This window comes from Gigantopelta aegis, chromosome 15 (assembly GCF_016097555.1).
Source record: "Gigantopelta aegis isolate Gae_Host chromosome 15, Gae_host_genome, whole genome shotgun sequence".
In the NCBI taxonomy this organism is placed as follows: domain Eukaryota; kingdom Metazoa; phylum Mollusca; class Gastropoda; order Neomphalida; family Peltospiridae; genus Gigantopelta; species Gigantopelta aegis.
Window position 1 is genome coordinate 9,595,971 of NC_054713.1, and position 27,979 is coordinate 9,623,949.

General features: G+C 39.7%; 2 protein-coding genes across 2 annotated transcripts in view; one reads left to right on the forward strand and one right to left on the reverse strand.

Moving 5' to 3' along the window:
* Positions 1 to 1,512, forward strand: part of LOC121390337 — a 5,070-nt gene extending 3,558 nt beyond the window's left edge. Inside the window, exon 3 of the mRNA XM_041522130.1 lies at positions 1,170 to 1,512. Coding sequence (XP_041378064.1) covers positions 1,170 to 1,285 — 116 coding nt within the window. The 3' untranslated portion in view covers positions 1,286 to 1,512. The remainder of the gene's footprint in view (positions 1 to 1,169) is intronic.
* An 11,849-nt stretch (positions 1,513 to 13,361) lies between these two features.
* Positions 13,362 to 27,979, reverse strand: part of LOC121390344 — a 38,101-nt gene continuing 23,483 nt past the window's right edge. The window contains exons 4-10 of the mRNA XM_041522136.1: positions 26,700 to 26,809; positions 26,137 to 26,318; positions 25,444 to 25,597; positions 21,436 to 21,492; positions 17,149 to 18,673; positions 15,494 to 15,585; positions 13,362 to 13,634 (exon numbers count right to left, since the gene is read on the reverse strand). Of these exons, the coding sequence (XP_041378070.1) occupies positions 13,519 to 13,634; positions 15,494 to 15,585; positions 17,149 to 18,673; positions 21,436 to 21,492; positions 25,444 to 25,597; positions 26,137 to 26,318; positions 26,700 to 26,809 (2,236 nt within the window). The 3' untranslated portion in view covers positions 13,362 to 13,518. The remainder of the gene's footprint in view (positions 13,635 to 15,493; positions 15,586 to 17,148; positions 18,674 to 21,435; positions 21,493 to 25,443; positions 25,598 to 26,136; positions 26,319 to 26,699; positions 26,810 to 27,979) is intronic.

The window sequence follows — 27,979 nt, forward strand, 5'->3', positions numbered from 1 at the left end:
ATGAGGTCGACAATCAAAGTATGAATTGACCTTAACTCATAGACCACGGATGGGTGGTGGGTGGTGGTTACCCGCCTTTAGTGACGTAGTGGTTACGGCTGATAGGTACTGTGTTCCCACCCAGAGGGAGTTTAATACAGACTCGGGGGATAGGTACCTTACATAAGCGTACGAAACAGGGGAGCAGGCAACTGCCCCCCCCCCCCCCCCCCCCCCCCAGTGCTGGAGTAAATAATCATATTCGAGATAAAACGGTAGAGATGTTCAGGAAAAATGCGCTAACCTGAGACTTTTGTTTACCGTAAAATTAGTGGGGAAATGCGTAGTGATTCGTTTATAACCCCATATAGCTATAGCTGGTAGTAATGCTTATACATGTATAAATAAACGTTGTTATCCAGTCTGCCCCCGCCCCTACCCCCACCCTCCCACAAAACAGGAACCCGTACGCCTATGATGCCCACCTTACACGTACCCATTCAGTCGCTCTGGGTGGGAACCGGTGTCTATCTACCAATACCAGCGTCAAGTCCGATGGTTTAACCGCTAAACGACAGTAAGTCTGTGGTTCGAATCCCTTCAGTGGAGGCAGTTTTGTTTTTTACTGACCAGCTGTTATTAGGAAAAGGGTCCTTTCTTATACCCTAGGCCTATGCTGAAGTTTCGCTCAACAATTATTTCTTATTAACGCGGGATGTAGCTTAGTGGTAAAGCGATCCTCGTCGGTGGACTCGTTGGGCTATGTTTCCTTATAACCAGTGCGTCACGACTGGTCTATCAAAGACAGCTGTATGTGCTGTTTTGTCTGTGGGATGGTGGGTAATAAAGATCCCTATCCTACTAATGAAACAAAAAATGTAGCGGGTTTTCTTTATAAGACTATGTAAAAATTACCAAATGTTTGACATTCAATAGCCGACAATTAATTGTTAATGAAGTATTGTTGTCTAGTGGTGTCGTTAAACATTTTTCTTTAAGTAGAACACTTTGTTGTCTTATTATTTGTACGTTGTACTAGGGGTTTGTTTGAAGCTTAAAGTTGGAGACCCTAGTTTTCTACCGTGATAACTACCAAATTAATGACATCTAATAGCCGATAATTAATAAAGCAACGTGCTCTAGTGGTGTCGTTAAAGAAAATAAATATTATGTCTTGTTCTGTTTTTCAGGTGATATCGGCGGCTCCATGGGTCTGTTTGTTGGGGCCAGTGTCCTAACGGTGTTCGAACTCTTTGACCTCATCGCACACCAGTCCATCTACAGAGTGACGCATGCGCATAAATAGATTATACAGTGACGTATACGCACATATAGATTATATAGTGACATATGCGCATATATAGATTACATACTGACGTATGTGAATATATGGTAGTAATAAACCTAATAATTTCCGGCAGGGTCAAAGTTCGAGGTGCACCGAACTTTTGATACAGAAGTTAACACCACAGGTCCCGGTATTGGTGGTAAACGTGAGTGTGTTGGTTGTAAAAATAAATAGTTTCATCCGGACAAAATACGTATGCAATTTTATTTCATCTAGTACCACTGTGTCAAGTAGCCTTGTGCTTGACACATGTATGGGGTACTTGAATTTTGTGCGGAAATAGGGTAGTCATAATCGCTACCTGTTATCTCAGAAATGAGCAGCTTGACCCCCAGGTTTTTGTTCTGATTCACTTTAAGGGTGAGAGGTGGTAGTATTTGTATCTGTGGTGTTTATGTCGATTGATACTCTGCAGGTAGGAGTTTTAGCCACATATGTTACTATTGTTGTCTATGGGATTTGATTTGGTAGTATACATCCATATAGATTAAAATTAGCTCCGCTATTTCATGTGGATCTAACAGCAGCCCGTTGGAGCTCATGTCCAGTTGACCTTTGATTTGACCAATCAAAACCTTACTTGCAAAATCATGCTAGTGATTTGAAAAAGAATTTGAAAACATTCGGGATTATGCCGAGGGTATACGAAATAATTCGGGTGAATTACGAAGTATGCCAAAACTAATTGCAATATAAAATTTTAGATAAAATTCGTTTCAAGACGAAAAAACCCAAACCGTGATGGTATAGCCATAAAATCTGTTTATACTAGTATACAATCCAAAGTTTATTACTGTACATTTCCCCCTGTGTTTTCAATGCATAACTAGTCTCACCCGATATATTTAGAATTTGTATGCTCCCAAATAACGCTATAAAAGGCGAAGTGTAATTGGTCGATATTTAAGTTGTTATTTATAGATGAAATGTCACCTGGACATGGGAGTCCACGCAATGCTGTTAGATCTACTGGCTAAACCCAGTAGAGCTAATTTTAATCAGATTGATACACACTAACATTACACACTAAGATTACACACTAACATATGTGCATATATAGATTACTCAGTGACGCATGCGCATATAGAGAGATTACACACTGGCGTATGCGCATTTATAGATTACACACTAACATATGCGCATGATATATATATTAAACACTGACGTATGCGCATGTATAATTGCACACTGACTTATACGCATGTATAGATTCTACTGAGAAGGAAGAATGAAGAAATGTATTTATCGACACTCAACACATTTTAATTATATAGCGTCGGACATATGGTTAAGGACCACATAGGTAATTAGAGTTGAAACCCGCTGCTGACACACACTGGACTATTCTTTCCGATTAGCAGGATCATATATTTTAGAGTCACTATCACAGACAGGATAATACATACCAAACCAGCAGCTGCTGTGGAGCACTGGCTGGAACAAGAAATAACCAAATGGGCCCACGTACGCACGCATATTAGACGAGCGCTACATTCTACAGAATGACGTATGTGACTGGCTTCAGTGAGCCAGTAGCTGAGCCTTTGGATTGAAGGCTTAAAGGAATTGGGTTCGAACCCGGGTATCGGCTCCAACCCAAAGTGAACTAAAACGGCTCAACAAGAATGTGTAAATGTGTGTTGAGTTGGAATATGTTGGTCGGATTGGTGTTTCTGGGGAATACTGCAGGACTAAATGTTTAGCGACATTAACTATTAACCATTAACCATTTTACCCGGGTCCTAAGACCCAAGTTAAAACCGAAAGAGATAGACACCGAGACACCGAAAGAGAGAGAACGAAGGTGAGACCCAAAGGGAGAACCCTTAAAGGGATATCCCTGAGGTTGGTGCAATTTTTAAAGATGTTATCGATTAAAGGGAATGTTTAAGGATTGTAATCACATATCAAATATATTATTCTGTATAAAATATTAGTCTCCGTGTATTAAACCTGTTTCTGATCGTTCTAATATTTGTACTAGGTTAAATTTCATTTTATTTCCTAAAATATGTTTGCTTCGTACGTACGAAATTATATGAAGACAAAATCCAGTTTGGGCTTCTTACAAATATTAAGACGACCAGAAACACCTTGAATATACAGACACTGATATTCTAAACAAGAAAATATATTTAATATATAAGTTTTATCGTAGAAATATTTTATTAGTCGGAAACTTCTTACAAAGCGGCAAACTCAGGAATACCCCTTTAAGGTTCTCAGTCGCAATGTCAACTTTATCGGGAGACATATGTGTCATTCAACCAAGAGCCTAGACTTATATATTATCTGTATGACCACGTTGCTAACGTGTTAATCACGTTTCATGTTGGAATAGAAAGTAAGAACCTACATCACCAACATGTGACTTCTCTTATTCATTTAAAAACTACACTGTATAAGAGAAGAAACTCACTCTGTGTTGGTATTTATAAAAGATAAGAGTTAACGGCAAAAAATAAATAAATACATATAAAACGTTTTTGTAACGTTATTTAAATTTGAGAGAAAAAAATGTGGACCGTTGGTAATTTGTGTGTGTGTGCGTGTTGTGCGTACGCACCCGTTGCACCTCCCACCCCCCATCCCCGGCGGACGATCCTGTGCAATATCGTGTTTTCTTTTGCATTTCTTGGGGGTACTTCGAAATCTCGGACCGGGGATGGGGGGGGGGGGGGGGGGGGGGGGTGTTGGGGGCACAGACTAGATTTGTATCTTTATTTGTTATTGGCAAAATGAAAAATGATGAATGCAATGGTATTTAACGTCAAACATGGGATTATTGTTGTATATAGAGCGGCAGCCCTTCCGTGTATGTATGTATGTATGTATGTATGTATGTATGTAAAGCAAAGGGACATTACTGTTTGCTAGATACTGTGTTATAACACGTGCTGTGTGCGCTGATGAAAGAAGGGAATGACGTGATTTTGCAAGACGTTATCCCAGTAGTAAATGGCATTCATTCTGCCACAGAAAAAATGGAGTGCTGTTTGGTGATGATAACTGATCCCGCCCCACACCATGACACTCCCACCACCACATCGATCCGTCTGGACAAGGCAGTCATTGTGGTAACGTTCTCCACGCCTACGCCACACCCGCAACCGACCATCAGCATTCCTTAAATGGAAACGGGATTCGTCAGAGAATAACACACCATGCCAACGTTGTAATCTCCATTGACGATACCTTCCTGCCAAATATCGGCGCTCATTTCGATGCCGATCAGTCAGGATAGGTCCAACATATGGTCGTTGAGCACGCAGCCCAGCAGAGCGAAGACGGTGACGCACAGAGTTATCACCCTTGAACAGTTGGTGCAGTCCTGGTTGCGTTCGATCACGAATATGGAGGAGAACAATATGGCCATCATGTCGTGGTTTCGTAACACGTCTTTGGCTTGGACGTGGACGATCCCTGGTGGTTCCTGTCTGCTGGAATAGCCTGTGGAGTCTAGTGATGGTTGAATGGTGGCATCCAAACCGCTGTGCAATGACTCTACTCGAAATGCGGACTTGAAGCATGCCTAAGGCGCGTTCACGTTCTTCAGCTGTCAACCTTGCCATCACTTTTTAACGTTCCCTCAAAGAATACTTAATAAATGAAAGTGGCTTTTCAGAGACCATCTATCAACATATACCACATCACTCGAGTTAAATATGCTTTATTATTATATCACAGATATCTCTATTTTAATCAATCGAAATATACTAGTACATGACATTGTATAACAAATTATATAATGAACTTCAATTACTCTACCATGCCGAATATTATTGGCTTATTGCATACATGTATTTTTGTTATATCCACTCGTTGTATTTCAGTATTAATGTATTTATATAATTTAACTATTCATATACTATATTATTTACTATTTAATGTTCTCCTGTAAACCCTGTCCTGTCTTGTCACATATTATATTATGTAATTATTCATGTTTCCCCATATGCCGTTGCCTAACGGCCTGGGTGTAATAAAGTTCTGTTCTGTTCTGTTCTGTTCTGTTATAGCCCCAATCAGCATGATTTGCACATTCAATTTACGTTTTTCATGCTATGCATGCAATATGTTGTGTTTTGGTGTTGGGTTTCATGGAGTGTTCAGGCAATCGTTTTTGTAAGTTATTCGTCGTCATGCATGATCTATAAAGTAGTACGGTACTTATTCATTGATATTTTGAATGCTGATATACGCCCCATTCACATTTGTTATCATCAACTGGTGGTGCGTTTTTAAAATGCTGTTAAGTATATATATATATATATATATATATATATATATATATATATATATATATATATATATATATATATATATATATATATATATATATATATATACTGAAACAGCATTAAATAACATTTGTTATCATCAAACTGGTGGTGCGTTTTTAATGCTGTTCAGTATATATATATATATATATATATATATATATATATATATATATTATATATATATATATATATATATAATATATATATATATATATATGTATATATATATATACTGAACAGCATTAAAAACGCACCACCAGTTGATGATAACAAATGTGAATGGGGCGTATATCAGCATTCATAATATCAATGAATAAATACCGTATATATATATATATATATATATATATATATATATATATATATATATATATATATAATTTTTAAGCGGTGCCATTTTTTTTAGGGTGGCTGGCTAATTTGTGCCCGAATTAAACAAAAATGCCCGAATATGGTTAACAACATTTATTCAAATCAGCATTAATGCCAAATAGCTATATGGGGATGCACACCAAATCACTACTCATTTTCGCCATGGACTACAACCAATATTGTGTGTTGAATGGTGGAAATTATATGGTGAAAAAGTTTCAGCCCAGCTAATTTTGCCCGAATATCTCTATCGATTGTACCCGAATTTAAGGTTTTGCTCGAGCACTAGGGGAACAATTGCTCCTCCACACTTACGGCAGTACGAATCCCTGGACCATTATCTTCACCAGTAATTGATAATACCTTTCTTTAACTGATAATGGGCAGGACTTAGCCCAGTGGTAAAGCGATCACTTGAAATAATCATGTTTTGTTTTTATTAACACTAAAATTACGCGTTTTTCATTTGTTAAAGTGTCAGTATGTGTTGGTGGTCCGGGTATGCATCTTTCCAACACAAAAGGCTCATGTTTTAGTTTACTCTCCCTTTGCTCTTTGGGATGTGCTGAAGGTTTTATCAATACACCTGATCAACAAGACCATTGACACATTGGAAAATTGCAAGGTCGGTCGTTTCGTTCGCGCTTAGTTCGCGCAGACCTAATTTTGCTTAACCTAATTTTCGCTCGCTCTAGAATTTAGGACATTATTTACACTGACATAACGGTTAATAGAAAGGGACATATGTTGCCTAAATTTATGTTTGCGAAAGCCATAAATTGATCACACAAATTGTCAATTCCCAGAGGCTCGTGCGTTACGCTATCCGTGTACTTAGCTGGTCTTTGTATGCTACAGACGCGCACGATGTCCACAAAACAACACATCTGTGCAGACGTTGTCCCATAGGAATACATTTTTGTAAGTGATGTTTCCAGTTTGAATAATCAGTGGCAATAATCTGTACAGACATGCTGCCGAGATCAACAGTGAAACAAGACAGTTGATTGTTTTATGTAATCCCCACGACAAACCATCTGACAGAGCCGTGCATATTTGTTTTGACAAACGTAACCTGGCCTGTCCCACGGCTCTACATTATGAAGGCTTGTAGCTACAGACAGTCTGCAATCGAACTCTGTCCCGGACCAGATCACTGGCTACCCAAAGATCGGGCCCGGGACAGACATGCTCGAAACTCTAGTGGTATATGAGGATGTAAATAAATATTGGTAATGGTAATGCAATCAAACTTATTTCCGTGATTATATCCGATTAAGGTTCAAGCACACTCTCTTGGGCACATATCTCAGCTATCTGGGCTCTGTCCAGGACAGTGAGTTAGTTGTTAGTTGGTTAGTGGTTAGTGAGAGAGAAGAGGGTGTAGTGGCCTTACACTTACCCACTGAGCCCTTAAGAACTCGCTCTGGGTTGGAGCCGATACCAGGCTGCGAACCCTGTACCTACCAGCCTGCAATCCTATGGCTTAACCACTGCACCACCGAGACAGTTGATTGTTTTATGTAATCCCCACGACAAAACATCACACAGAACAGTGCATATTTGTTTGGCAAACGTAGATGATGTCCTTTATGGTTCTCCATCACTAATTAACCTGGTCTGTCCCACGGCTCTACATAATGAATGCGTGTATTTACAGACAAAACAAAATTCTCTGCAATTGAATCTCAACAACACACAATTTAATTTTCAGTTGATTTATTATCAAAGCGTTTGCCCGTAAATCTGCACCACGTAATAAAGTAATATATACTGACGGAAAGAATAACAACAGAGAGAGAGAGAGAGAGAGAGAGAGAGAGAGAGAGAGAGAGAGAGAGAGAGAGAGAGAGAGAGAGAGAGAGAGAGAGAGAGAGAGAGAGAGACAGAGAGACAGAGACAGAGAGGCAGAGAGAGGGAGAGACAGAGAGAGAGAGAGAGAGAGAGAGAGAGAGAGAGAGAGAGAGAGAGAGAGAGAGAGAGAGAGAGAGAGAGAGAGAGAGAGAGAGAGAGAGAGAGAGAGAGAGAAGAGAGAGAGAGAGAGAGAGAGAGAGTGTGTGTGTGTGTGTGTAACCTATACCTTCATCCAAGAGGGCGAGGCGTAGTCCAGTGGTAAAGCGCTCGCTTTATGCGCGGTCGGTTTGGGATCGATCCCCGTCAGTGGGCCCATGGCGCTATTTCTCGCTCCAACCAGTGCACCACGACTGGTACATCAAAGGCCGTGGTATGTGCTATCATGTCTATGAGAAGGCGCATTAAAAAAATCCCTTGCTGCTAATCGAAAAGAATAGCCCATGAAGTGGCGACAGCGGGTTTCCTCCCTCAATATATGCGTGGTCCTTAACCATATGTACGACGCCATATAACCGTAAATAAAATGTGTTGAGTGCGTCGTTAAATACAACATTTCCTTCCTTCTTCCAAGATGTCTGGATGTTAACCGTGTTGCTTACACACAAGAGGCGGCTCGTATCCCAGTGGTAAAACGCTGCCTTGGTGCTCAGTGGGTTTTTTGCTCTGTGGTCCTTAACCATATGTCTGACGCCATATAACCGTAAATAAAATGTGTTGAGTGCGTCGTTAAATAAAACATTTCCTTCCTTATTTATTTAAAAACAAATCTGCGAGGACTAGTGACTATTTCAAACATTTGTCGAACACTTTGATACAATAAACTAATTTATTGTTAACGGGGGAAATGTAATATCTTGGTCGGATTTGTGTTACAGGGGAAGATTTGAATAAGCAATTCCTGGAGCCCGTTTCACAAAACATCGTAAAGAAGGAAATATTTTATTTAACGACGCAATCAACACATTTTTTTCACGGTTATATGGCGTCGGACATATGGTTAAGAACCACACAGATATTAAGAGAGCAAACCCGCTGTCACCATTTCATGGGCTACTCTTTTCGATTAGCAGCAAATGATCTTTTATGTGCACCATCTCATAGACAGGATAGCACATACCACGGCCTTTAATGTACCAGTTGTGGTGCACTGGCAGGAGCGAGAAATAGTCCAATGGGCCCACCGACGGGGATCGATCCCAAACCGACTGCGCATCAAGTGAGCGCTTTACCACTGGGCTACATCTCCACCCACATCGTTAGGTTACGTCTAAGACAAGCAGCTATACCGGTCTTACGTTTACATGGGTTTAGCTAGTACAGGGCGCACATTAAGTCAATACTTTTCTTAAGGGCGAACTGCTTCCCTCTATTTAGCAAATTTAAAATGGCGGGCAAATGTTTTATGTTGTCGTTGGAAGATTTATTTTTGTTAATGATGCAAGTACTTCAATCGGGATTTAGTGAGTACGGTAGGTTATACATTTTTGGTTTGTGTGTCCATATGTTGCACTATTTCGGTTGAGAAACGGTTGAAACATGGAGCCACAAGTTTTGAATACCAGCTATATATAGGGTATGTAACAATATTCGTGCGTAGAAAGAACCACACTTTCTACGTCCCTTCGGACTAGGATTTAGCATCTATTTCACACAGAGCATTACATCATTACGCAAGGTGGAGTAGTTTAAGGGCAAAAAAAAAGAAAAGAAAAAAAAACAACAACGAAAGAACCCCCCGCCCCCCCCCCCCACCCCCCCCAAAAAAAAAACACACACAAAAAACCCCCAGAAAAAAGGAAGAACTATGTGTATTTCAAATTATATTTGTACTGTTAATAATAATAAGAATTGTGGTTTAGTCGTAGATGTACGTTTAAATGCGAATCAAGGCTTACGATGTTTTGTGAAATTGGGTCCTGTGATGTGAAATGATCTATGATTGCTGTCTGTCATGTAAATTTGTTGTAACACGATAGTACACTATTTCGAACTATACTTGCCAGATCACACAACGGCACGCACGCAGATACAAAATAACTTTCGAATTTTCCGTTACGTTTTGAAAATTAACGGAAACGTTTTGAAAATTACCGGTCCTGGACAGAGTGTCTAGGTATTTGATTAGTACCAGACGATGGAACAGTCAACCGGCCTCGGTGGCGTCGTGGTTAGGCCATCGGTCTACAGGCTGGGAGGTACTGGGTTTGGATCCCAGTGCGTCGTGGTTAGGCCATCGGTCTACAGGCTGGTAGGTACTGGGTTTTGATCTCAGTCGAGGCATGGGATTTTTAATCCAGATACCGACTCCAAAACTTGAGTGAGTGCTCCGCAAGGCTCAATGGGTAGGTGTAAACCACTTGCACCGACCAGTGATCCATAACTGGTTGAACAAAGGCCATGGTTTGTGCTATCCTGCCTGTGGGAAGCGCAAATAAAAGATCCCTTGCTGCTAATCGGAAAGAGTAGCCCATGTAGTGGCGACAGCGGGTTTCCTCTCAAAATCTGTGTGGTCCTTAACCATATGTCTGACGCCATATAACCGTAAATAAAATATGTTGAGTGCGTCGTTAAATAAAACATTTCTTTCTTTCTTTGAAACAATCATGCACGATACGCTATATTATCTATGTTGATATGTCTGTCTGTATGTGAAGAGGCAGGTGTTAGCTCAGTCGGTTGTGCGCTCGTTCGAGTTGCTTCCGTCGCAACTGATTGTGTGTTTTTTCGTTCCAACCAGTGCACCACAACTGGTCAAATGCCGTGGTATGTGCTTTCCTGTCTGTAGGAAAGAAAAGGAAAGGAAAGGATTTATTTAATGACGCTCTCAACACATTCTATTTACGGTTATATGGCGTCGGACATATGGTTAAGGACCACACAGATATTGAGGGAGGAAACACGCGAGTGGTAAAGCGCTCGCTTGATGCGCGGTCGGTTTGCGATCGATCCCCGTCAGTGGGCCTATTGTGCTATTTCTCCACTGGTACATCAAAAACAGTGGTATGTGCTATCCTGTATGTGTGATGGTGCATATAAAAGATTCCTTGCTGCTAATCGAAAAAGAGTAGCCTATGAAGTCGCGACAGCGGGTTTTCTCCCTCAATATCTGTGTGGTCCTTAACCATATACCCGACGCCATATATAACCGTAAATAAAATGTGTTGAGTGCGTCGTCAAATAAAACATTTCCTTCCTTCTAAGCTGGTCTGGGAGTGGCAGTCCTACGTGCGGTACAAGAGGGACGAAACATGTTACGTATATCCTAGGAGTGGCGGTCCTCCTATAGGCGATGCAGTAGGGATGGAACATTCTGTTACGATCTCCTAGGGAAGTGACAGTCATCCTAAGGACAAGCACCTGATAGTGGATTATGGAAGAAATCACGACTTTGCCTAAAACATCATTTCGTCTCTGTCTTATGCAGAGATATGATTTTCATATCGGAATACAGTTTTCCACCTTCTCCATAGTACAATTCTGCATCTGCCCCCCTTAACAAATTAATACAAAAAAAGAGGGATATTTCATATTCTCTATACCACAGCCTTTGATATACCAGTCGTGGCGCACTGGCTATCCTACATGTGAAGTAGGAAAGATATATCGTCTTGGGAATGTCAATCATCTCACCTTACACAATGAGCGCTCTGAGTTCAAGTTTGCTTTGTTCAACGACACCACTAGAGTACATAGATTTATTAATTATCGGCTACTGGATGTCAAACATTTGGTAATTTCGACATATAGTCTTAGAGAAGAAACCCGCTACAATGTCCCATTAGTAAAAAGGAATCTTTTATATTGACCATCATACAGACAGAGGATAGCACATATCACGGTCTTTGGTATGCCAGTCGTGGGGAACTGGCTGACATTGACTGGAACATGCGTGCGTTTCGGGTAAACAATTGGAAATACATGTTTCAGTGAGAGTTTTTTTTAAAAAAAAAATTTTGTTTAACGACATCGGCTATTGGATGTCAAACATATAGTCATTTTGACAGTTATAGAGAAGAAACCCGCTAAAAAAAAATTTCATTAGTAGCAAGGGATCTTTTATATGTATAATCCCACACACAGGATAGTACATACCACAGCCTTTGATCCACCAGTCGTGGTTTACTGGCTGTAACAAGAAATAGCCCAATGGGCCCACCGACGGGGATCGATCCCAAACCGACTACGCTTCAGTGAGAGCATCTAGACTGGACGCGTGCCATGCGCATGTCTACAATATGCATGAGGACAGCCGAAGTGAAATAACCATATATGGTTTATCAGGCGTGGTTGCAAGACTTCTGAAAGTGTGTGTGTGTGTGTGGGGGGGGGGGGGGGGGTCCAAATGTCATGACTGATCTCTTCTTTTACACAGCGAGCCTCTTACAGCATTTTGAATAGTTAATATAATCACGTTTCCCCTTAAAGGTTATGGTCGATTTTCAAAAGGAAGGAGCCCCCCCCCCCCCCCCACCCCCCTCTGGATCCGCTATTGTTTATATACCTAAAACGCGGGCGGGATTTAACTCAGTCGGTTGAGTGCTCGCTTGATATGCTTGCATCGAAGGATCGAACCACCTCGTTGGATCCACTCAACTGATTAGGTTTTTCTCGTTCCAACCAGTGCACCACAACTGCTCAAAGGCCGTGGTATGTTTTTCCCTGTCTGTGAGGACAGTGCATATAAAAGATCCTTTGCTGCATTAAGACAAATGTAGTGGGTTTCCTCTGATGACTATATGTCAAAATTACCAAATGTTTGACATCCAATAGCTGATGATTAATGAATCAATGTGCTCTAGTGGTGTCGTTACAGAAAACAAACTTTTAACTGTATGCCCAAAACGCAAGCCGCAGACGCACCAGGCGGATCGCACGCACGCGCCGCATTCAATCTATATGAGCCTCAAAACTGCACTGTCATAACATTTAATGTGTTAGCCGCAGCGGACGGGTAAGTATGGTGTTCGTCCAAATTACACGAACCCTACCAGATTACGCCCCAGATTAAGACTCTTTTTTGTTATATAATTAAAGGGACATTCCTGAGTTTGCTGCATTGTAAGATGTTTCCGACTAATCAAATATTTCTACGATTAAACTTACATAATAAATATATTTTCTTGTTTAGAATATCAGTGTCTGCATATTCAATGTGTTTCTGGTCGTCTTAATATTTGTAAGAAGCCCAAACTGGATTTTGTCTTCAAATAAATTCGTACGTACGAAAAAATATATTTTAGGAAATACAATGAAATTTAACCAAATGCAAATATTAGAACGATCAGAAACACGTTTAATATACAGCCACTAATGTATTATGCAGAAAAATATATTTGATATGTAATTACAATCGTTAAAGTGTCTCTTAGTTAATAACATCTTAAAAATTGCAGCAAACTCAGGAATGTCCCTTTAATACTTCTAGGGAACATTTAATAGTAAATAATTCAGTTACAAATGCATACTGTATATTTAAACAAAGTAAATTTTGTGAATATTTATTCGTTTTCAAAACTAAGAATGGCATTAGTTTGTATTTTATTCAAGTTAAAAATCAATTGCATTGTAGTACACTACAAAATAATATTGGTCGACGTTAATCAATAAAAAAGACAGAAAAAAGAAAGGACATTTCAACTTCATAATGTAGAATTTATATGTGCGTATGCATCACTGAATAATCTATATATTCGCATGCGTCACTCTGTAGATGGACTGGTGTGCGATGAGGTCAAATAGTTCGAACACCGTGAGGACACTGGCCCCAACAAACAGACCCATGGAGCCGCCGATATCACCTGAAAAACAGAACAAGAAATAAAACAATGTAAGATTAACGAAATCTCAGCACAAAATGAATTTAGAACTTAGAAAATAATATCGTACAGTAACGTGATGTATCCATTTGACCAACTACAGCGTTAATACGAAAATGAAAGAGATAGATTGACAGAGAGAGAGAGAGAGAGAGAGAGAGAGAGAGAGAGAGAGAGAGAGAGAGAGAGAGAGAGAGAGAGAGAGAGATACCCATATTGAGAGATAGACAAAACCAAAGAAACAGACAGATGGAGAAAGTGAAGGGAGTGAGAGCAAGAGAGAGAGAGAGAGAGAGAGAGAGAGAGAGAGAGAGAGAGAGAGAGAGAGAGAGAGAGAGAGAGAGAGAGAGAGAGAGAGAGAGAGAGAGAGAGAGAGAGATACCCATATTGAGAGATAGACAAAACCAAAGAAACAGACAGATGGAGAAAGTGAAGGGAGTGAGAGCAAGAGAGAGAGAGAGAGAGAGAGAGAGAGAGAGAGAGAGAGAGAGAGAGAGAGAGAGAGAGAGAGAGAGAGAGAGAGAGAGAGAGGAAAAAGAGAGACAGAGGCAGTGATAGAGAAACAGAGAAAGATTGACTGAGAGAGAGAGAGAGAGAGAGAGAGAGAGAGAGAGAGAGAGAGAGAGAGAGAGAGAGAGAGAGAGAGAGAGAGAGAGAGAGAGGTTTTCAGTAAACAGGACAACACATAACCCGGCCTTTGATGAACCAGTCTTAGCATACATCAAAACAGCAAGTTATCGTGCACAGTGGATATCCACCGACAGAACTGTGATGTACCGGTCACGGGGAACTGGTTGGCACCCACGGCACCTCGAGTTAGTTCTACTACTGAGATACACACCACCCCCTGTTTTATTAGGTCGTAAACATCTATTTGTGTTGTGTGTGTGTGTGTGTGTATGTGTTGTGTGATTGATGTCATGTTGTGTACAGATTGTATCAGCGTAAACTGATGGACTTCGAATTGGACCTGTCAGTGAGATTAAAATCATATTCTCTGTTTGGTTTACCTTAAATAACCTCTCAGTCGCTAGTGTACAACATTGAACATGATATTCATGTACACAACGTCAGGAAGTTTCAGAGAAAAAAATGTGTTTTCTTTTACACCACTAGAGCAAGCACATTCATTAATGAGTCATTGGCTATTGGGGTCTTCAGAGGTAACCAGCTACATTCCTCCATTAATAAGAAAGGTGCTGTTATATGCACTTTCCCACAGACAGCAAAATACACACCACAGCCTTTGATATACCAGTTGGAATGAGAAAAAAAAAACCCAATGAGATGGGTGGATCCACCAAGGTGGTTTGATCCTGCGATGCAAGCACGTCAGGCGAACACTCAACCGACTGAACTACATTTCACCCCTAATTGGCTATTGAATGTCAGACATTTAGTAAATTGCGACCTGTAGTCTTTAGAGGAAACCCGTTTAATTGTTTTTTGTATTCCACAAACAGTACAGCACATACCATGACTTTTAACATAGCAGTTGTAGTGCACTGGCTGAGACGAGAAAAATCCCAACCAAAGCGCTGTACCGACTAAGGGAAATCTCGCCCGTCAGTGATAGAGACAGGGGGATGTACGGATTGACAGACAAGGAAAAGACGGACGGACGGACAGACAGACGGACGGTGTGCTAATTAGTTCACGTTTGTTTTGTTTATCCACACCACTAGAACACATCAATTTATTAATCATCAGCTATTAGAAGTCAAGCATTTTTTAAATTCTGACATATAGTCCTAGAGAGAAAACCCGCTACGTTTTTCAATTAGAAGCAAGGGATCTTTTATATGCACCATCCCACAGGCAGGATAGCACAATATACTTACACAACAAACCAAATACGTCGTAGGCCACTTGCTGGGTGATCTGTTCGTAACTTCGTTCTCGGTAAAATATATCAAGTTGCAGGAAGTTTTCCCTGAAAATATATATAAAAGAACATGAATGGAACTGTTCCAACAGCCTTCACGTTAAAGGTGTATTCGCGAGTATTTACATAGCTTACACAATAGATCAGGTTCATTAAAGGGACATTCCTGAGTTTGCTGCATTGTAAAATGTTTTCGACTAATAAAATATTTCTACGATTAAACTTAAATATTAAATATATTTTCTCGTTTAGAATATCCGTGTCTGTATATTCAATGTGTTTCTGATCGTCTTAATATTTGTAAGAAGCCCAAACTGGATTTTGTCTTCAAATAATTTCGTACGTACGAAAAAATCTTTTTCAGGAAATAAAATAAAATTTAACCTAGTACAAATATTAGATCGATCAGAAACACGTTGAATATACAGCCACTAATATTTTACACAGAAAAATATATTTGATGTGTAATTACAGTCGTCAAAAAGTCTCTGTTAGTCGACAACATCTTAAAAATTACAGCAAACTCAGGAATGTCCCTTTAATTAAATTCAATCTCTAATTTAAGTAACGTAAAAGGTATTGCATTGGCCATTTCAATGATTCTATCCATCTATCTATCTATCTATCTATCTATCTACCTATCTACCTCACTAATATATTATCTATCTATCTGTCTCTCTATTTATCTAAGTATCTCTCTATGTATGTATTTATGTATATATGTATGTATTGATGTATGAATATTTATATATTGTATGTATGTCGTGGGTTGACTGTTACGTACATAGATATTAACGCACTGCCGCAGGGGATAATTAATTCCTTTCTGGGCTCACAAATTGTCCCATGCCGTTGATGGGACTCGAACTTGTGGTACCGAATCGCCCGCAACTTGCAGACTTTCCACGATATCTTTTGAGCTATTGAGGCATGTATGTATGTATGTATGTACTTATCGATCTATCTCACTGTCAGTCAGTTAATCTCTATCTCTCCTCTGTCTGTCCGTCCGTCCGTCTGTCTCTCTCTTTCTCTGTCTCTCCTCCGTCTCTCTCTCTCTCTCTCTCTCTCTCTCTCTCTCTCTCTCTCTCTCTCTCTCTCTCTCTCTCTCTCTCTCTCTCTCTATCTGTGTGTGTGTATGTCATATCTCCACTTTTGATTTCATTTACACATATTTTTGTGTTTATATCCAATTAAGTTCCAAGCACGGTGTCCTGGGCGGGCGCGTGCGCGCGCACACACACACACCCTCCAGCTATCTGGGCTTTCTGTCCAGGACAATGGGTTAGTGGTTCGTCATTAGAGAGAGAGGTCTTACACCCACCCAGCTCGCTATGGATGGGAGCCAGTACCGGGAATCGAACCCAGTAACTGCCAGCCGTATGTCCAATTGACTAACCACTACACCACCGATATCTAATATTTACCATCCTATCTACATACTTATCTATCTATGTACACACGTATCTATCTATCTACATACTTATTCTACCTACTTATCTGCATCTTCATCTACAATGTTACACATAATAATGCGTATTCATATTGCTCGCCGACTCTCCACATTTCAACTTGGCAGACCTTTCGTAACATGTAAAACGGTAAACGAACCTGATAAAATTACTGTCTACTTTGCTGGTTGCGACATATTCTGACATCAGTGCAATCATCGACTCCAGACTGTCGGTAAACACACTGTCAGCATTTCCGACAAAAAATCGGAAGTCAAATCCATTTCTGTATTGAGTGAAATTCCTCTCTATATCGGACGCCAGTTCCGTAAAGTTTTGTAGAAACATTGTCACATTTTTGTATTCGAAGTAGATACGCATGTCTTTGTCGTTTATCGCGGTGTCCCATATGTCCTTCGTCGTCTGTGTCAACTGTTTCCACCCGTCGTAAATATTTTGACCACGTGCACGAAGGTTTTGAAAAAATACTGTTATGGCGTTTATGCCTTCGGTAATTTTCGGAGACGTGATCTCCAAAGCGACCCGCAGTTTCGTGACATTCCGATAATTTACGTACATCTCCGAAAGCGACAGTGCAAAGTCCAATTCTTTCAATATCGTAGATTCTAGCAACGTCAGTTCGGACAATACTCGCTTCAAATTTTCTTCCATATCCTTACTAATAGTGTCAAATCGGTCATACCTGTCTTGTAGAGTTTGTACCCTTTTCTGAAGAACCTCTAATGGATAGTTAATCGTGAATGCGTAAAAACCGCTCTTGCTGTGGTAATACATCCGTCCTTGGTACAGAAAGTTCACATTGGCGAGATAAAATTTCGTATCGTTCAGCGTATGGTTGTAATAAGCCTCAATCGCCAGTTCTCTGTAGGTGCATAAAGCGTTCCTGAACTTGCCTATGTCATCCCCAAGTCGACTGCTGAACTTACGCGCGTAAGAGCTATAATTGACGGAATCCGCGAGCAGGTATTTTGGCGCGATGTACTGATTGTCATTTCTCGGCTCTTTAAAATACTTGTACCTAAACACCGGGGTCGCATTGCTGTACGCGCCGTACAGCTGCGTGAAGTTTTCAAACGCCTTGTCTGCCAGGTCAATCTTACTGTCAAGTTCATTCAGGGTCAAAATATAGATCGTCTGCCTCACGTCATCAGATTTCACACTGTCGTTGGCCAGCTGCTTTATTTTAGTCTCGATTTGAAAAGAGTATTCCTGGAAGCCAAGCGCTAAAGAACTGAAGGTCCGTTCTTCCATTGCGTCTCTCACCCTCATGAAGTTCTTCTGAAGCATGTAAATTTGGTATTTATAGAGGTAGTCTTTCTTCTTCCAGGCCGCGTGGGTGTCGTTAAATATGCTTTCTATGGTCGTCTTTTGGTCCAAGATGTTGGCTTTTACATCACTGAACATAATCGTCTTAAGGGCTGTCAGCTGCTCTATGACAAGTTTCTGGGCGTCAAGAAACTTGTTAAATTTGACTCTGTCCATGACGCTGGTGGTCTCCCGGGCGTAGTGATACTTCTGTTGGAGATTTTTGACGCTCGTGGACGCCAGCAGACCATCAGTGGCGTACATGGACGTGGATGCGAAAGAGATGGTCGGGTCAAAGATGAAGAATTCGCAGGGTATGGGGCAGTTGCAGTCAGTCCGGACCTTTTGCTTCACTTTGTCTACAAAAGAAAGGAAAACAAGAGGCATTAGGTACCAGGGACAAAGACTTAGACGATCCTTGTGATAACATTTTTGACTCTGAACCTCGTGAATATAAATAACGACCAAATATGAACGACAAAAGCGTTTCCCATAATCACAACCATATCTCTGCACACAGTAGTACAAAGGGTATTTTGGCAAAGTTGTGGATGCTTCCACTATGAAGCATTATTAAGTGCTTCGTCATAAAATACTTTACAGGCCGTTACAACTTTCTAAGACCACTGTTTACAAAAAGAAGAAATAGGAAAAAAACTATATCAAGCAATATAGTCCTTATTAACATTATACAAACCGACTATTTGTGCGTATTATGTACAGTGAAACCTCTCAAAACCAGACCCTCTGTAAACCGGAATTCGCAACAACAAAAAAACCGGACATTTTTACGGCCCCCTTTTAAATATTGGTACAGAAGAGAACCTCTTAAAACCGGACAATTTACTTGGTACCTAGGGTGTCCGGTTTAGAGGAGTTTCACTAAGACAAATCAATGTAGCAATGGATTCCCATGCTATGGCTAATGACATGCAATGCTGACTCTCTGCATTTTTGAAAACAAAAACGGAATCTTACCAAAAGAAAGTATCAAAATTGTCATATGACATTCGCTACCTTCGTCCTACCAATGTTTGCTGCTTATGACCAGCCACAAGGAATGGTGTGCACCATGTTGTGAGGATTTGTGATTGTTGAACACTCTATTCTGCGTATTTCAGTGCCCTGTCACTTGGTCACTGAGAGCAGCAGGATTGGAGAGCTCTACAAACATTCCACTCAACAAAGAACAAACCACTCCTGAAAAAAGACTAGCAACCCACACATCTGACAATGGTCAAATTTGAAATTGGATTTCTTAAATTATTTTTGCAGAAAAAAAGTATAAACAAGTATTTTTATGTGAAAATAATTATTTAAAAAGTATAAAAGGTAGTATTTGCAAGGAAAAAGTATAATACTTTTTAAAAAGTATAAAGTGGCTGCACTGGACATAACTGTTACATATTTCAAATCTTCAAAATCTCCTGTTACGTATAATGACAAATGATGCATCAATTACACACAGTGTCCGATTTTACTTTGAGGTTATATGGCGTCAGACATATGGTGAAGGACCACACAGATGATGAGAAAGGAAACCCACTGTCGCTACGTAGGCTACTCGTTTCGATTAGCAGCTAGGGATCTTTTATATGCACCATCCTGCAGACAGGACAGGGTAGTACATACCACGGCCTTCGATATACCAGTCGTGGTGCACTGGCTGGAACGAGAAATAGCCCAATAGACCCACCAACGGGGATCGATCCAAGACCGACCGCGAATCGAGCGAGCGCTGTACCATTGGACTACGTCCCGCCTCTGATTTTACTTTGAAAGTCAAGTTTTTTTTTAATTTAAGCACATTTATCAAATTGCAAAACAAAATTTTGTCTTAGTATAATAATATTCATATATATTCTTAGGAAACCTAAAATCTAGTTTTAGCATCATAATGAACTGTTACGAAGTTTCGCCTGAGGTGTTTCGATCCTGCGACTCAGGTGGATCTATTCAACTGATTGTTATTTTTCTCTCGTTCAAACCAGTGCACAAAAAACTGGTCAATGGCCGTGGTATGTGCTTTCCTGTCCGTGGGATAGTGCATGTAAAAGATCCCTTGCTGCATCTGGAAACATGTAGCGGGTTTCCTCTTGTGACTCCGTGTAACAGAATGACCAAATGTTCGACATCCAATAACCGATGATTACTCTAATGGTGTCGTTAAAGAAACTCCCCCCCCCCCCCCTGCGTGAGCTGTTCCTCATTGCGGTGTAGGGGTGGTAACATTCTCATGGGTTTCCTCAACAGTAGCCAACACAGCACATATATTATTCAGTATCTAAAGATCTAAGTCTAAAGATCAGACATGAAAATGCCGTTATAGATAAAACATTCCCTTTTAACACCCAACGACTGGCACTCTGAAACTGCTTGTATGTGAATCGACTGCAACTGACGAAGTTTGATTGTATTATGATATAAAGTTTGATTGTATTATGATACCTAGCACTTGTGAAGGCACCAGCAATGTGAAACGATAACATTTATATTATTGTCTGTTTCAGTTTGCCTGTGAGAGGACATGGCATTGTCAAAATGGGAAATATTTCATGTCATGTATGAAAGGACACATAATAATAATAATAATAATAATAATAATAATAATAAAATCCACCCAAAAACCCAACCGCCCAATAAATCCCACACAAAATAAGAACTCCCCAACAATAACGAAAAGAAAAACGAAAGAAAGAAAAAATAATAATAAAAAAGAGTGAACCAAAAACAGAACAAAAAAACAAAAACGAAACGAAAAAACAACCTCAAATAAAATAAGGACCCAAGCCTCCAACTAAATCCCTGCCAACTACAACAAACAAACGAATAAAGAACAAAAAACCAAAAAAAACCCCAAAAACAACCAAACAAACAAAAGAGAAAAGGACCATGAACCACAAAAACAGGCGCGTGTTGCCACGTTAAACGCTTGAATCGCAGACGGCTTTACTACGCATGCCATCTAATCAAATATCACAGACATCAAAGGTAACCCAGGTAACCAAAGCTTTTAATATACCTTTCATTAAAGATATACACCACATATATATATGTGTGTATTTATAAACACATTTAACAGCACCAGCGTATGTTACATATGTTTAACAGTTCAACTTACTTATTCTTTTTTCGTAGCAGGAATAGAACTGTTCCAGTGTACAAATTGGTGGTTGTCCTGAAGACACAAAACAATAAATGTTACACATGAATTATATATATAATCTTTAAGATAGTGTTCATATCATATTATATAGAATAGACTCGCTATAATTCATTGTATTGCCCATACGGTTAAAAATATCTTGGTACATATTAAAGTGATACGTCACACTAGAACGCCGAGTGGGACGTAACACTTCGACGTCACACGATGACGTCATCGATTGGCGCACTACAACCTTACACTAACGTCAGCTAAACGAGCCGAGTGATATAAATTACGATTCATTGTGGATAATAAATAGGATATTAAATTCGCAACCATTTTGTATCATGTTTATGTCCCTCGTGAATTAATTTTCACTAAACATTATTTCGCTCAAGACAATAAACATGGTACGAAAGGGAAGCTCGTTTAATATCCTATAATTATGTTGGCTGCTGTTTCAAATCTCCATTAAAAAAATCCCAAAAACAGACTGCAATCAGGAAACACTCTGGACAATTGAGTCGCGTTCTGGAAAGATTACTTGTTTTTCAAAATTATTATTTTTGTTTATTTAACGACGCACTCAACACATTTTATTGACGCTTATATGGCGTTAGGCATACGGTTAAGGACCACACAGATATTGATAGAGAAAACCCGCCGTCGCCACTTTATGGGCTACTCTTTTCAATTAGCAGCAAGAGTTCTTTTATATGCACCATCCCACAGACAGAGTAGTACATACCACTGCCTTTGTTACACCAGCTGTGGAACACTGGCTGGGACGAGACATAGCCCAATGGGCCCACCGACGGGGATCGATCCCACACTGACCTCACATCGAGCGAGTGCTATACCACTGCGATAGGTCCCGTCCCGGAAAGATTACTTTAAAATAACAAACTACTACAAATAGTGATAAGACGTGTCTTCTTTCAAGGCAAGATATGATATCCTTGAAAGGAAAATACCTAACATTATTAAACCTGTGGCCGTGGTTGTTTTGTCCTCCAATAAATGATAGTACAGGAATCTAAGACGACATTGCAGCTTTAAAATATATTGATGGAAATAATTCGAAAATGAAGGAACATTTGGTATTTGTGGCTAAATATATTTCAATACTAGACTGGGGGCGGTATTTAGCTCAGTTAGTTGAATGCTCGCTTGAGGTGGTTGCGTCGCAGGATCGAACCACCTCAGTGGATCCATTCAGCTGATTGGTTTTTCTCGTTCCAACCAGTGCACCACAACTGGACAAAGGCCGTGGTATGTGCTTTCCTGTCTGTGGGAAGGTGCATATAAACGATACCTTGCTGCATTAGGAAAAATGTAGCAGGTTTCTTCTGATGACTACGAGTCAGAATGACCAAATGTCTGACATCCAATTGCCGATGATTAATTAATCAGTGTGGTCCAGTGGTGTCGTTAAACAAAACTAAATTTTGTCAATACTAGAGTAGTTATGCCTGCATGAAATACAGATATGTGATGTGAGATTAAATATCAGTAATTTCAGTTTGACTGCCAGTAACACGGTTGATAGTAGGGATGAAGGTTTTGGAAGGAAGGAAGGAAATTTTTTATTTAACGACACACTCAACACATTTCATTTATCGTTATATGGCGTCAGACATATGGTTAAGCTGTCGCCACTTCATGGGCTACTCTTTTCGATTAGCAGCAAGGGATCTTTTATATGCACCATCCAACAGACAGGATAGTACATACCACGACCTTTGTTACACCAGTTGTGGAGCACTGGCTGGAACGAGAAATAGCCCAATGGGTCCACTGGCGGGTATCGATCCTAGACCGACCGCGCATCAAGCAAAAGCTTTACCACTGGGGTACCTCCCGCCTCGAGGGTTTTGGTTGCAGACAATAATTGCTATTACTGTTCATGTGTTCCCTTATTTCTTTCCATCACTATAGTTCTGTATATACAATATTGTTAAAGTATAAATAGAAATAATAAATGTGTTGAAGGGACAGACCCTAGTTTTTAAACACTAAAATATATTTTTCACCTAGACTCTTTGTTTCAACCCGTAAAAATGAACACTAACTTTGGTTAATATAAAAACCTGTAAAGCATTTGGATACAGCAGAGTGAAACAAGAGTCTGTGACATTGACATACCCTTAAAAATAGACTAAAACGCGACTCCATAACCGTTACTTCTCAGACTCGAGTGCGTTTTAAAAAAATATGAAAATGCATTTTGTAGTATTAGAAACACCAGGATGACCAGAAACACTTCTGCTGTATGGAAATGGATAATCTAAACAATAAAATATAAGTAATGTTTGATCTCAATGATTATAAACGGCTATACTAGTGAAACAAATACCTTAGTGTTTAAAAAACTAGGGTATGTCCCTTTAAAGTGACATTCCTGAGTTTGCTGCATTGTAAGATGTTTCTCTTAAAGGGACATTCCTGAGTTTGCTGCATTGTAAGATGTTTCTCTTAAAGGGACATTCCTGAGTTTGCTGCATTGTAAGATGTTTCTCTTAAAGTGACATTCCTGAGTTTGCTGCATTGTAAGATATTTCTCTTAAAGGGACATTCCTGAGTTTGCTGCATTGTAAGATGTTTCCGACTAATAAAATATTTCTACGATTAAACTTACATATTAAATATATTTTCTTGTTTAGAATATCAGTCTCTGTATATTCAATGTGTTTCCGATCATCTTAATATTTATAAGAAGCCAAAACTGGACGAAAAAAATGTTTTAGGAAATAAAATGAACTTTAACCTAGTACAAATATTACAACGACCAGAAACACGTTTAATAAACAGCCACTAATATTTTATGCAGAAAAATATATTTGATATTTAATTATAACCGTTAAAAAGTCTCTGTTAGTCGATAACATCTTAAAAATTGTAGCAAACTGAGGAATGTCCATTTAACATCCAAAGAAAACATAATATACAATGTTGTAAAGTGATGTCCACTACATTTATTATTTCTGAACCTTACCCTGGATGTGTGGAATGAAGTGATGACCTGTATGTTTAATAGTTCTAGACCTTACCCTGGATGTGCGGCATTAAGTGATGTGTTATAAATTTAACATTTCTAGACCTTTTCCTGAAAGTATGGCATAAGTGATGAACCCTGCTGTCAATAGTTTTTGACCTCACCCTGGATGTGCGGCATGAAGTGAATACCTGTATATTTAATAGTTCTAGACCTTACCTTAGATGTGCGGCATAAAGTGATGACTTCTAAATTTAATATTTCTAGACCTTTTCTGAATGTATGGCATACGTGATGACCTGTATATTTAATATTTCTAGACCTTACTCTGGATGTGTGGCATGAAGTGATGACCTGTATATTTAATATTTCTATACTTTACCCTGGATGTGCGGCATGAAGTGACGACCTGTATATTTAATAGTTCTAGACCTTACCCTGGATGTGCGGCGTAAAGTGATGACTTATAAATTTAACATTTCTAGACCTTTTCCTGAAAGTATGGCATAAGTGATGACCTCTACTGTCAATAGTTCTTGACCTCACCCGTGATGTGCGGCATGAAGTGATGACCTATAGATTTAATATTTCTATACGTTATCCTGGATGTGCGGCATGAAGTGATGAGCTGCAGATTAAATATGTCTAGATCTTACCCTGGAATTGCGGCATAAAGTGATGACCTCTAGATTTTATATTTTTAGACCATACCCTGGATGTGCGACATAAGGTGATAAGCTAGAGTTTTAATATTACTAGACCTTACATTGTATGTGCGGCATAACGTAATAATTTCTAGTGTTCATATTTGTAGACCTGACCCTGGCTGTGCGTCATGAAGTGATGGCCTCTAGATTAAATATTTCTAGACCTTATCTTCGATGTACGGCATTAAGTGATGACCTGTATATTTAATATTTCTAGACCTTACCTTCGATGTGCGTCATAAAGTTATGACCTCTAGATTTAATATTTCTAGACCTTACCTTCGATGTGCGGCATGAAGTGATGCCGACAGCCGCATTCTTCCGTCATGTACTTGACGGCACACACGAGCTGGCAGGAGTCGGTGGAGTACACCCTGTAGTAGGGCGACATCGCGCTGCCACAGTCACCGTGGGGCTTCTCCAAGTTCTTGATCTGTTCGAGGCAATAACAGTGAACAGAATTAGAGCAGAAAACCGCTCAGGACACAACATACACCTGTACACGCTGTAGTAGGGCGACATCTCGCTGTCACAATCACCGTGGGGCTTCTCCAAGTTCACGATCTGTTCAAGGCAATAACAGTCATATAGTGAAGAGAATTAGCGGAGAAACCCGCTCAGAACACAGCAATCACCTGTTAATTAACATGGGGCTTCTCCAAGTTCTCGATCTGTTGATATACCAGTCGTGGTGCACTAGCTTAAAATGTGTTGAGTGCGTCGTAAATAAAACATTTCCTTCATTTCTTTTTGGTGCACTAGCTGGAGTGACAAATAGCCCAATGGGTCCAGCAACAGGGATCGATCCCAGACCGACCGCTGAGCTACGTCCTGCCCCGCTAGTTGTGGATGTACGTTTACATGGCCATTGAAATACTTCTAAAACACTAACCACCGATAACATGTGACTGAAACCTAACAGATAATGACAAAATAAACTGCACAGAATGAATTATCATACTAAATACTCACGGAAACCAGCTGTATACCAATAAACGTGTGGGATCCCGTTGATATAGCCAGACCCAGTTCATGTACTTTGGGGAACTCTTTGTGGTCGTGGAGTAACAATTTTGCTCCTGCGGAATTATGAGGTCCCGGCATGTATTCATACTGCTCTACGTTAAGCGTCAGTTTTAGTCCATAGTCAGAACCTATAATAATAATAATAATAATAATAATAATAATGGTGATGATGACGATGATGATGATGATGATGATGATATAATAATGATGACGATGATGATGCTAATAATGATAATAATAATTAATAATAATAATAATAATAATAATAACAATAATAATAATAGTAGTAGTATTTCTGCCAGACAATTTGCGACCAGTAAAACGGTGATTTTACCACCTGAATTGTGTAATAGAGATTCAATCAGATTCGTTCTTACAAATGTGTTGAAATAGAATAGAATAGAATAGAATAGAACAGAATAATGTTTTGGAAAGATCTTCCAATTACAGATATATCATATTGTGTTTGAACATTAATGGATATGTGTACGGCAAAACAAAAATGTTACCTGTTGAGCTAACATGGAAGTGTTCAGAGTTAAAGGTGTAACACATGCCATGGTCGGTTAAAATGTCAGTGAAGTTTTGTGGTCCACACTCTTCCCCTTGCCACTTACAGCTGTCAAAACAGAAAACAGGTTCGCTGCAGAAGGTACATACATTTTAAATTAATAACTAAAACAGAGAACGACTGAGAGAAAAATTAAATATAGATACTCACAAAGATATACAGAGGAAAAAGAAGAAGGGTAAACATAGTACTGTACTATACTGTGCTCTGTTGTACTATACTGCACTGTGCTGTATTGTACTGTCCTGTACTACACTATATTGTACTGTACTATAGTGTTCCCTGTTGTACTATACTGTACTGTCCTGTACTACACTATACTGTACTATAGTGTGCCCTGTTGTACTATACTATACGGTGCTGTATTGTACTGCCCTGTACTACACTATACTGTACTGTACTATAGTGTGCCCTGTTGTACTATACTGTACGGTGCTGTATTGTACTGTACTGTACCGCACTATACTGTGCTGTATTGTACTGTCCTGTACTGCAATATACTGTGCTGTATTGCAGCCTACTGTGCTGTATTGTAATGCGCTATTATACTGTCCTGTACTGCACTATACTGTGCTGTATTGCAGCCTACTGTGCTGTATTGTACTGTGTTGTATTATACTGTCTTGTACTGCACTATACTGTGCTGTATTGCAGCCTACTGTGCTGTATTGTACTGTGCTATTATACTGTCCTGTACTGCACTGTACTGTGCTGTATTGCAGCCTACTGTGCTGTATTGTACTGTGATGTATTATACTGTCTTGTACTGCACTATACTGTCCTGTATTGCAGCCTACTGTGCTGTATTGTACTGTGCTATTATACTGTCCTGTACTGCACTATACTGTGCTGTATTGCAGCCTACTGTGCTGTATTGTACTGTGTTGTATTATACTGTCTTGTACTGCACTATACTGTGCTGTATTGCAGCCTACTGTGCTGTATTGTACTGTGCTGTATTATACTGCCCTGTACTGCACTATATTGTGCTGCAGTATACTGTCCTGTACTGCATTATACTGTGCTGTATTGCAGCCTACTGTGCTGTATTATACTGTCCTGTACTGCAATACACTGTGCTGTATTGCGGCCTACTGTGCTGTATTGTACTGTCCTGTACTGCACTATACTGTGCTTCGTTGTACTGTCCTGCATTGTACTGTCCTGTACTGCACTATACTGTGCTGTATTGTACTGTGTTTTATTATATTGTACTAA